Source organism: Raphanus sativus, chromosome 8 (genome assembly GCF_000801105.2).
Source record: "Raphanus sativus cultivar WK10039 chromosome 8, ASM80110v3, whole genome shotgun sequence".
NCBI classification, from domain to species: domain Eukaryota; kingdom Viridiplantae; phylum Streptophyta; class Magnoliopsida; order Brassicales; family Brassicaceae; genus Raphanus; species Raphanus sativus.
The window spans coordinates 20,440,479-20,451,937 of record NC_079518.1 but is presented as its reverse complement, the minus strand read 5'-3'; the positions used below and the strand labels follow the sequence as shown (position 1 = coordinate 20,451,937).

At 33.6% G+C, this 11,459-nt stretch overlaps 1 protein-coding gene and 1 non-coding gene across 2 annotated transcripts; both read right to left on the bottom strand.

Moving 5' to 3' along the window:
- Positions 1 to 298: 298 nt before the first annotated feature.
- Positions 299 to 2,087, bottom strand: LOC108819127 (uncharacterized). The gene is made up of 3 exons (XM_018592118.2): positions 1,443 to 2,087; positions 846 to 916; positions 299 to 498 (listed from the first exon to the last, which is right to left on the bottom strand). Exons 1-3 carry the CDS (start codon positions 2,013 to 2,015, stop codon positions 483 to 485), a joined length of 660 nt encoding a protein of 219 aa, XP_018447620.2. The 5' UTR covers positions 2,016 to 2,087; the 3' UTR covers positions 299 to 482.
- A 6,590-nt stretch (positions 2,088 to 8,677) lies between these two features.
- Positions 8,678 to 8,784, bottom strand: LOC130499337 (small nucleolar RNA R71). Its single transcript, XR_008938216.1, has one exon. It is a non-coding gene; the product is annotated as a small nucleolar RNA R71 (small nucleolar RNA).
- Positions 8,785 to 11,459: the final 2,675 nt, after the last annotated feature.

Here is an 11,459-nt window from a genome sequence, read left to right as displayed (position 1 = left end):
TAAATGTTGGATTTGTTTATCTTTCACAATATTTATATTACAGCAACTATACGGATATAACATTTAGTGCAAACATAGATTAATTTGTGAAAATAAATATACTGCACGGGTCGGAGTGTGGTTTTGATTAAAGCCACAAGGGCATACGGAATTTGGGAGATCCATAAGAAATAAGTGTGAGATATAGAGGCAAATAAGATGATGGCTCTTCTAATTCATACAACCCAATAAATAAAATCACCCCGATAAAAGTGCTCATCGCCCTTTGTCCTAAGTTTTTTTTTTTGAGAGAGAACCATTGACCCAATTGTTACTATCTCGTTAAAGTATAGTTCACGTACGAAATTACACGACTAAGAAATGGCAATCCAGTAGTATTTATCTATACAAATATCTTACAAATCATTTCTCCATATCCAAAAGATATTCAAGTATTCAACATATGTATCTCTGGTCTACTCCTCTCTCATGTTTGGACCAGCTCAGGATTTTGTTTCACTGCGCATTACAAAACCGAAGCGGAGACATATGATTAGCTTTCACAACAACCTAATGATTATAAACATTTGACCTGCACTCAAACTGAAACGGTAAAGAATGCAAAGGTTTAAAGTTCTCAAACCTTGAACAAGAAATAATCAGAACAAAAGAGCCCATCTTCTTTCCATTTACCACTAGACAAAAACTTATACTCGATGTAATACTATTAGAATGCTCTATTTCTACCTCAACCATAAGACTATATCTTTGTAGACACTAATATCACATTGTAACTAAAAAGCACATTGTTTAATAAAACTCCAGTAGAGGATCTCGCGAGTAACAAAAGAAACCATTTTTATTACCTTACGATGACAATCTTGGTGTGAATTTTTTGGTTGTTAACATTAACAAACACCTCGCATGACACTTTTCCCTGCAAAAATAAAAAGTTCTACCATCACTCAGATGTTTGATTCTTAAATTGGACACAATAAAGTTATCTAAAAACCAAACGATTCAAAGGTTATGGCAAAATACAGTGGCAGTAGTTTTAAAATTGAACGATGGTATGGCAGTAAAAAACGAAGTTTCCGACCATCTTTCAGTAATTTATCGAAATTTCATTTAACATTCACCAAAGAGAACACGACGAAGCACACTACACAAAACATAAATGATTTTTGCAAAATCCCGATCAGCTTAGATATACAACAGATCAAACATGTTCCAGTTAAAAGAAATATAATCGGGAACTAGAAAAGTCTAAATAAGCAAACACACACAACACACACACAAAAAAAAAAAAAAGACATGAGGCACTAGAAATAAAACAGCGAATACTAGAGGTTAAGACATCATTCACAGAACCAAGTCACAAGACAAAACAAATAAAACTGCACCAGAGTTCCAAAATTGGTCTTTGCTAAGACATAGATGTTACAAGTGAATTAGAACCTAACCTGAATTGGGATTTGAAAGAGAAGAACACCAAGATCACCTTTGACCTGAGCGATCGTATCAAAAGGAATAACACCTTTAGCCAAATCACCGATCAAATAAATCACATCGTGAACAACCTCTAGACCATCGAGTTCAAGAGTGGCATTAATATAAGAGCTATCACGAGCGCGAAGGTGTCCGCCATTAGACTTGACAAGCCCTAGCTCTCTCCCTCTATACCCGATCGAGACCACGAGCGAATCGTAATCAAGGGAGAAGAAGTCGCGGTTCCTGACTTTGATCGTGAGGGAAAACGAGAGATCGAGGGTGGGTTTAAACGAATCGAGGACTCGTATGTGGTTGAGCTGGATTCGAGAGACTTTGATTTCTGGATCGGAAGGGTAGAGGAGGTAAACGGCGGCGGAGAGGAGGAGGATTGCGGCGGTGAAGAGGAGAGAGCAGCGGAGGTTGCGGAGGAAGAAAGGGCGACGGTGGCGGCGATAAGGAGTTAAAACGATGACGGTTTGAGAAGGCTGTGATGATGATGAAGGAAGAGGTGTATAAGGGATGCTGTATTCTTGCTTCGACGCCATTATCGCCTGCCTAGAGTTAGATGCAAAGTTTCGATGGTCGCGGTCTAAAGTAGATTCTGGGAATTATTAGGCCTACGTATTTTACGTATTTTACGGGAACCAAAAATTAGAACCGGAACCGATTCGAAATACCGATTTAAAACCGAACTGAAAATTTACAAATACCTAAGTAGATCTAAAACTGCTTCATCTGAAAAACAAGAATCTAAACCGAAAAAAACCGATCTGGATAAACTCGAAGCCAGAAAAAACTGAACCGAATATATCAGAATAATCCGAAAAGAACCAAACCAAATATATATGTTCCGATAAGAACTGATTTATATATAAGCTAAAATATGAATATCCAAAACTATGATTTTAAGTGTTCTGTTTTTTAATATTTTAGTTGATTTAATTGAAATGCCTTTTTGTTAACAATCTTCATTACAATTTTATAACATTTTCAAATAATTAAAAAAATATATAAAATCTAAAGTTAATTTTTCAATTTCAATAATTAATAGTTATATTTGATTATTTTGCAAAACTTTATATAAAATAAAGAATTTGGATAAATTTTAATTGAGTTAAGATATTTTAGGTCTTTTGGATCCTAATTATATGAACCCGACCCAAAACCTTTTTGGACCAAAAAATTATAGGTATTTTACAGATATTTTGATTATAAATCCGAACTGATCTGAATCCATGAGAAAACTGAAAGTTTTTAGATACTTAATTGGATCCCAATCTTTATGACCAGAAAAAGCCGGACCCGAGTCTAAAATAAACCAACATAAATCCAGCCTAAAGACTCAAATATCGAGGGCTAGCGATTATTAATATGTAGAGCAAAAAGGACTGTTGAATAAAAAAAAATCAATATGATATAAGGTGTGAGATTAAATTTCATGTTTCTGCAACTAATAAAAAGAGAAAAAGATATCCCCTTTATATTAGATGAGTAATAACTAAATTGATTTTTTTCTTATATTTCAATCATTAGTAAAGTTTCCAAAATTATTATAATTTGATGAGTTTTCATTTTGATTTATTTTAGTCAGATTTGAAAATAAAAGATGACACTAGAACCAATGGAAATCACTTGCCAAATAATCTAAAAAGTATTAAAAATAAAAACCTATGGTAACTAATTATTAAAATTATAGAAAGACTAATAATGTTTACTTAATTATTTTTAATATTTATAAACTATGTAATATAAAGAACGAAAAATTAAATATAAATAAATATAATAATTTATATTTGTTACATATTTTCTATAATTATATAATTTAAATATTATAAAGTCCATACATGCTTTATATCATTAATAAAAATTAAAACGAATTAAAAATTATTTATGATCTCTTTCAAAAATAATTTATCAAAATTTTAAACTATTTATAATAAAGAAATTTCTTATATGTAAATCATTATATTAATTTTATATTATATATAAAATTTAAATATATATATATATATATATATATATTTACTTAATTTATTTTTGTTTACATGTTGACGATTAATGAGGCTTAAGAAAATTGGTAATTTAATTGGTCAATGACTTTTCATTTTTATTTATTTTAACTAGATCTAAAAATAAAAGGTAGGTCTATAATCCATTGATATCACTTGTCAAATAATTTATGTAACATTAAAATTAATTATTTATAGTAATTAATTGTCGAAATTATACAAATAGTAATAATGTTTGATTAACTATTTTTATATTTATAACCTACATAAAATATTGAACGAAAAAAATTAACAGAAATCGACATAGTGATGTTATATTCCTTTATAAAGTATTATAATAATTTTTGATGTCTTATAAACTTCATACATGCTTTAAAAATCATTTATAAAAATTAAAAACATTTATAGAAGTATTTATCTCGGCATATCATATATTTTAAATATTATAAGAATTAATAAGTCATTTATAAGAGTTTATAAATTAATTTAAAAATTAAATTAGAAAAACTATAAAATTATTGTATAGGTGTATGAACCTATTTGTAGTTGCATTAACATTATAAGGATTTACTAGATTTTGACCCGCCCTTAAAAAGGGCGGGTATATATTTTTATTTTATATTTTTTAGAAATTTTAATTTTTGCATTTGTGATTTTTAGTTATATTTATTTTTTTCTTTGTATAATATTTCTCTTAAATTAGTAATAAATTTTTAGTTATATTTATTGATTTAGTATATTAAAGTGGTCAGATTCACCAACATTTGACCGGTTTCAAGTCTTGAAATTTTTTATTTCAAATGATTAATATATAAAGCAGTAAGTAGTAAACATAAATGTTAAGTTTAGGTAAGTGAACTCTTCCGCAAAATCTAAATAATTAATGTAGTAGTTATAGTTTGAATTAATTATTTATTTTAAATACAGTGGCACAAACCGTAATTATTTAGGAAAAGTTAGGGTGAAATACTAAATGTACTTCAGTTTTAATAGATTAGACTAGATCTCGATCCGTGCGACCGCACGGGTATTAATTTTTAGTTTTAGTTTTTATTTATTTATACTAAATAGTATATTTGTAATATTTGATCGTTTTATATTGACTAAGATAGGGGTGAATATTTGGGTATCCACTCGAATTCGGTTAAAATTTATTCGGATTTGAGTTTTTTTAGTTTAAAGATTCTAACTCTATTCGAGTATTTATAACCTCTGGTTCCGGTTTGATTCAGATCTTTGCGGATTTGATAACCCATTTAAACTATTTTTAAATTTTCAAAATTTATATATCTTTAAATTTCTCTAAATCTAAAGCCAAAGTACCTAAATTAAAAATTAAAAATAGGTTTAACTTGAATATTTGGATGAAGAATAAATATATATTTTAAGTATTTTTGATGTTTTGATTATTGTTTATCTACTTTAAATGTTAACTTTTGATTATTTTTTTATATTTCAAATATTTTAAACAACTTAAAATAGCTTATATCTTAGATATTAATTCGAAAAATAGCTAACATATTAAAGTATATAAATATGATTTAAATACATTCGAATATCCAAAATATTTCGTTCGGATAAGGTTTGGTTATGGTTCTCTAGATACCAAGTTTGGATATTATCTAGTTTCGGTTTAAATTTGCTAATACTTTTTTCGTTCAGATTTTTTAAATGAAAAGTTGATATTATAATTTCCAGAATTGTTTGTCTAATAAAAACATATTTTTTTTTTGAATTTGAAATTGATTTAATGGAGAAGTTAATGAAGTGTATTAAATTCAAATTCAATTTTGGAAAACACATTAATCTAAGTGGAAAAGACAAAACATTAAAATAGGAAGTGTCATTTAATTGTCTATTTAATTTAAATATAATTTTGGAAAATACATTAATCTAAATGGAAAAGACAGCATTAAAATATGAAGTATTATTTAATGTCAGTGGCATACCATTGTAATTAAAAGTGAAAACTAAGGAGTATTTTATATGGGTACTTCTCTTTTAATAAAATAGATAAATCATTAAAAATGTATTAAACATCTCATATTAAAATAATAATTATTAAGTTAATATAAAATATATTATATTGATGTAATTTGTTAGATGTATTTTTTTATTTAAATGGAAAACTAAAATATAAGGAAAAATAACTGAATTTTATTGTAAAAATCTTAAATATAGATACTTTGATATAATTAAAATTATAAAAATATTTTTAGATTATATTATAGAATCTTAGAATATACATAGACACAATTATAGAAAAATCTTAAATATATTTATATCAATAACTTTTAAAATAAAATATATATTATGTTAACTAATTGACTTAAACCTTAACAAATTTTATATTTACCTAGAAAATATATGTTAAGTTCTTATATATATATATATATATATATATATATATCTTATAAAATTATGTCAATGGATGCACAACAGTCAACTAATATACAGTTCGAAAGACCAAAAGAGAATAAAATATTTTTTTCTTAGTAGAATTCATATTTCATGAAAAAACAAAAAATGAATAATAATTTCTTAAATATGAATTATGAGATGAATTGGAAACTATTAATTTTATGTTGATAAAAGACTTATACTTTCTATAATGTAAGAGAAAAACAAATTATCTAATAATGAAAAAGAGAGAATCATCAAAAATAATTTTGATACGAGACAAAAATAAATAAAAATCAACCGTAAAATGATTCAGTGCTTGTAAAACTGAAAATATAATACTGATATTTTTGATTCAAATCAATTAGAATTAAAAATAATTTAGATAACATTTCTAACTTTTAAATACCATTGCATACACCATAACATATATTTTTCAAACAATATTCATACAACTATCTAATACAAATATAAAAGGATATGAGTGAGCTTTAAGGATATCCACGTGTTTAAATACTAAACTATTGATGAACTTTTTCTGCCATGTCATACCAAATTCAAGTCCAAATAAACCTATCTAGCCACTTATGGACCTATAATAATTCTTAGTGGTCCACTTTAAAATTCATGTTGAATTTTCTCTTTTGTTATCATTGTTTAGAAATTCGATGTTATCTGATGTTTTGCATATTTGCATTGTTTTAATCATTCATTCATAAGCATTTGCATCATATAGATTATGATTTAGACATGTTTAGGTTGCATTTGGCATACATATGTCTCTATCAGGTATTGGAACACCACATGGAGTTCTTAGAGACATTTGGAAACAATGTGATCAAAAAGGGGGTGAAAGATGAGTATGGATGGAGGCCTTAGAGAAATCTTCTGTTGCTAAGATTTTGTGGAGACCCAGAAAATTGAGTTAGCTTTCTAATGGAAGTGGTTTCAAGTCATTTAGAGATGTAATGGAGGAGTTATGATCAATTTACTAGAGGCATATCCATCCTGGTCGAGAACCGTAGAGTGACCTTCTGGAGCGACCCCCTAAGGTAGCTCCTAACCAGAGCGACCAACCAGAACGACCAACCAGAGCGACCTACCTAAGTCGCTCGCGTTTTCATCGCCTGGAGACACAAAAATGGAGGCTGGAGCGACCTCTCAGAGCGACCTCCTGGAGTGACCCTTTGAGGTCGCTCCGCGTTATCTGCTGCACGATTTTATTATTTTTCAAGGACCTTTTTGCAATTGTTGTGCACGTTTTTGCGCTTGAAAACCTAATGTTTAAGTACTATGTAGCCACCATTTGGCAATATATATTTTATCTATTGAATACACAAAACTCTCTAAAAAAAAAAGCTCTCTTTTGATTTGATTGTTCTTGTGTTCTTGTGATTTTCTTTTCTAGTTCTCTATATGATTCATCTGAAATCCACCATGGGTTTAAGAGGAATCATGGAGATTAGTGAGTAATCCACTTTTTGATTCATGGGTTAGGGAGATTTAGGGTGATTAGGTTAGTTCTAGGATGTGTTAGGTGTAAATCATACTTGTTCCTTGCTAGTAGAATGATCTTAATGCATCATTTGAATAGGCCACTCAAAAGGTGATCTCTAGGCATTTCCCACCCAAAAGGTGTTTGATGAAATGCCTGAGTCAACTCTCCTAGGCTCTTAGTGTACTTTGCCAAAGATATTTGTTGTTAAAGATGCTAAGATAGCTAATAGACTTGTTAGTAATGATTGCTTGCATGTTATTCAACCAAAGACATTTGATGTTTGAGACATGTTAGCAAATGAGCATTCATCTAGACATAGAGCTTGCTTAGAATTGTGTCTAGGCTTAAGGTTAATAGTTTGATTGATTCATTTGTCATCCTTAGCTCGAAACTTGATCACCCAAGGTCTGAAATCCCTATACCCATGAGTTCTCCTTTCCAATAGCTTAAGAGTATCATTTTACTGTTTTGCATTAGCTTTAATCATTAGTTTAGAATTCATCAATTCACTGATTGCACTTAGATTAGGCAAATACTTGCATTCTCTCTGCATTTGAATCCTTCAGAACTGGTTCGACAACTTACTTCCACTTTACTATCATTTGACTTAGGAGCCTCAAAACTCTTAACATCAAATTGGCGCAGTTGCCAAATTCTGAGTTTGATTTGAACATTGAGATTTAGTCATTTGCTTGAGACTAAGTCATTTTTATTTTTGTAAGTTACTGATTCTCTTCTTCACCTCTTTGTGATTTTCAGGTGTATGCACTTGAGGAGCAAAGGTACATCAAACCTTGTTCCAAGAGCCGCAGACATCAGAGCTTTAGAGAGAAAGTGTGCTAGAAAAAGAAGAGAAGAGAGCAACAAGCTCAAATGCAGACACTGGAAGCTGCAATAGAAGAACAACAAAATCCTCAGAACCCCAATGGAGTCAACAATCTTCCACCCCAAGGGGCACAACAGCGAGCAGCTCGCCCCATTGGCACTTATGACCGCCCCAACATCCATGGTCCTAGACTGGGAATCCGAGCCCCGGCTGTGGCTGCTAACAACTTTGAGATCAAGTCAGGGCTGCTCAACTGCATAGAGAACAACAAGTATCATGGTCTGGCTGTGGAGGACCCATTTGATCACTTGGATAAGTTTGACAGCTACTGTGGTATGTCAAAGACTAATGGTGTGTCAGAGGATGGATAAGGCACGTCAATGGGAGAAGTCTCTACCAAGTGACTCCATCACCACTTGGGAAGACTGCAAAAGGGCATTCTTGGAGAAATTCTTCTCTACTTCAAGAACTGCTAAGTTGAGGAATGAGATCTCCAGCTTCCAACAGAAGAACTTGAAAGGATTCAGTGAAGCTTGGGAGAGATTCAATGGTTACCAAACTCAGTGCCCACACCATGGATTCTCTAAAGAGAGCTTGCTGAGCACATTCTACAGAGGTGCTCTTCCTAAGTACAGAGCCAGACTGGATACAGCCAGCAATGGGTTCTTTCTGGGGAGAACTGAGGAAGAGGCAGAGGCTCTGGTTGACAACATGGTTAAGAGTGATGCAGTCTACAGTGGAGACCATGACAGAAGCAGCAGAGGTGATGACAATCAAACAAGGAATGAGATAAAGGCTCTTCAGGAGAAGATTGACAAACTCATTGCTGATAAGGCCACACAAGCGCATGTGAACTTTGTTGGCAACCCAAGCCAGGAGATACCTCCTACTGTCAATGAGGTTGAGGGTTTGGAAGGGCAAGAAGAATTGTGTTTCATCAACAGCAATGGTAGCTGGTACAAGAAGGAACCCAACTTTCTGTACAACAACTACCAACAGAAGCCCTATTCAAACAACCAGCAGAGTGGTTATCAGCCTAGAAACAACCAGCAGAGCAACTATCAGCCTCAGCAAAACTCTTCTCCTAGCTCCTCTGCCCCTCAACAGAGCAGCACTGATGCCTTACTGAAACAGATCTTGGAGTCTCAGACTAGAAGTGAGAAGCATGTGGGCTATGAGCTGAAGAACCTTCACTCCAAGATTGATGGGAGCTACAATGAGCTCAACAAAATTCACCCACCTTGCTTTTTCTGTCAAGAATTTGGAGACTCAGTTTGCTTCCATGAGCACCCACCAGAATCGCCAGCCAGGATCTCTACCTGGAAAATCTGATCAAACCCCCCAAAGAAGCAAAAGCTGTCACACTCAGGAGTGGTAAGCAGTTACCTCCTAGAACCTTCACCAAGGATGCTGAGAAACAAAGCGAGGAGGTAGCCATCAATCTAGATGATGAAGTGGTCATTGTTGATGAGAAGACAGATGATGAGATCTTGGATAAAATTGAGAAAGATAAGGGTAAAGGAAAGGTTGGAGAAGAGAAGAAGACAACAAAAGATGGTGAATCTGCTGCTCCAGCAGGTGGGAGCTCTTCTTTCCCTCCTCCCTATGAACCCAAGCTTCCATTCCCTGGTAGATTCAAGAAGCAGCTGCTACAGAAGTACAAGGCTTTGTTTGAGAAGCAGATGAGTGAAGCTCAGGTTACAATGCCCATCATAGATGCTTTCATGCTGATTCCTCAATACAACAAGTTCCTGAAAGATGCTGTAGCTGCTAAGAAGAAGGAGATGGAGGGCATGATGGTTCTAAGTCATGAGTGCAATGCCATCATTCAGAGGCTTGATGCTCCAAAGAAGCTAGAGGATCCAGGATGCTTCACACTACCTTGTGCTCTTGGACCTATGGTATTTGAGAAATGTCTCTGCGATTTGGGAGCTAGTGTAAGCCTGATGCCTTTGTCTGTGGCAAAGAAGCTTGGCTTCACACAATACAAGAAGTGTAGACTCTCTCTGGTGTTGGCTGATCGTTCAGTGAAGTACCCTGTGGGCATCCTAGAGAACCTCCCTGTGAAGATTGGAAGGTATGAGATACCTACAGATTTTGTGGTGCTTGAAATGGGTGAGGAGGCTCAAAACCCATTGATTCTTGGAAGGCCATTCTTAGCTACTGCAGGAGCTATTGTGAATGTGAAGGAAGGCAAGATTGACCTCCATTTGGGCAAGGAGAACATCCTCCACTTTGACATCAAGGAGAAGATGAGGAACCCCACTGTATTTGGACAAGCCTTCACCATTGAAGAGATGAATTCTCCTCCTGTTGATGGTCACTTTGATGAGCTACCACCTGAGGAAGATGGGGTGTCAACTCCACTTTCTGCACCTATTCCAGCCTGATCCAAAGGAGGCAAAGTCAAGCTAGAGACTTAAAACAATCTCACTTGGGAGGAAGTCCCATGAGTATCCTTGTATATATTGCATTAGTATTTGCATTATCATTTTATTGCATAAAACAATGGGAGAGTGAAGTTGTGTGCAGGTATTGAGCAGAAAGTCGGACACCAGAGCGATCTCATCGCAGCGACACCTCTAGGTCGCTCCACCTGGGAGCGACATGTCCAGAGCGAGATGCCGAGGTCGCTCGCGTCACACGCGAGTGAAAACACCGAAACCGACCTCAGAGCGATCTTCTCACAGCGACATACCGAAGTCGCTCCAGCTGGGAGCGACCTGTCGCAGCGACGTCCACACCTCGCTCCACGGAAGGTAACACACAATCCCACTTTTCTTTGTATTTCACATTTCCATTGGGTACCTCACTCACACAGAGACTGTGTGATTTAAGTGTGGGGGAGGTACCAAGTATTTGATCATGTTTGTTTCCATGATTTTGAGTCTCATGCATTGCATATTACATTCTTATTTGCATAGAAAATCCAAAAAATAAAAAAATTGAAAAACACAAAAAGAATCATTTAGTTGCATCATTTGCATTTTTAGGATTGAGTCTAGAAGCATATAGGTTGCATTCATGCATTAGGGGGATTTCAACATTGTAAAGAGCTCATGCTAAGTACTGAATTTGTTGACCTTTGTAATCATGACAAGTAGCTTGAGTACCCTTTGGAAAGCTTGTAAACTTCGCGCCTTGAATGCTCCTCTTGAAACTCATTTGACTGTTGATACTCTCTCTTTGAAGCAAGCTCATGTTTTAATGTCTCTTGCATATGGTCCCTTGTGTACTAAGTCATGGATATACACAC

Bases quoted from the DNA above. Each gene is read 5' to 3' on its own strand.
- LOC108819127 (XM_018592118.2), bottom strand. From the start codon at position 2,015: ATGGCGTCGAAGCAAGAATACAGCATCCCTTATACACCTCTTCCTTCA. The intron at 917-1,442 runs GTTAGGTTCTAA...TTATTTTTGCAG, and splicing joins TCTTTCAAATCCCAATTCAG to GGAAAAGTGTCATGCGAGGT.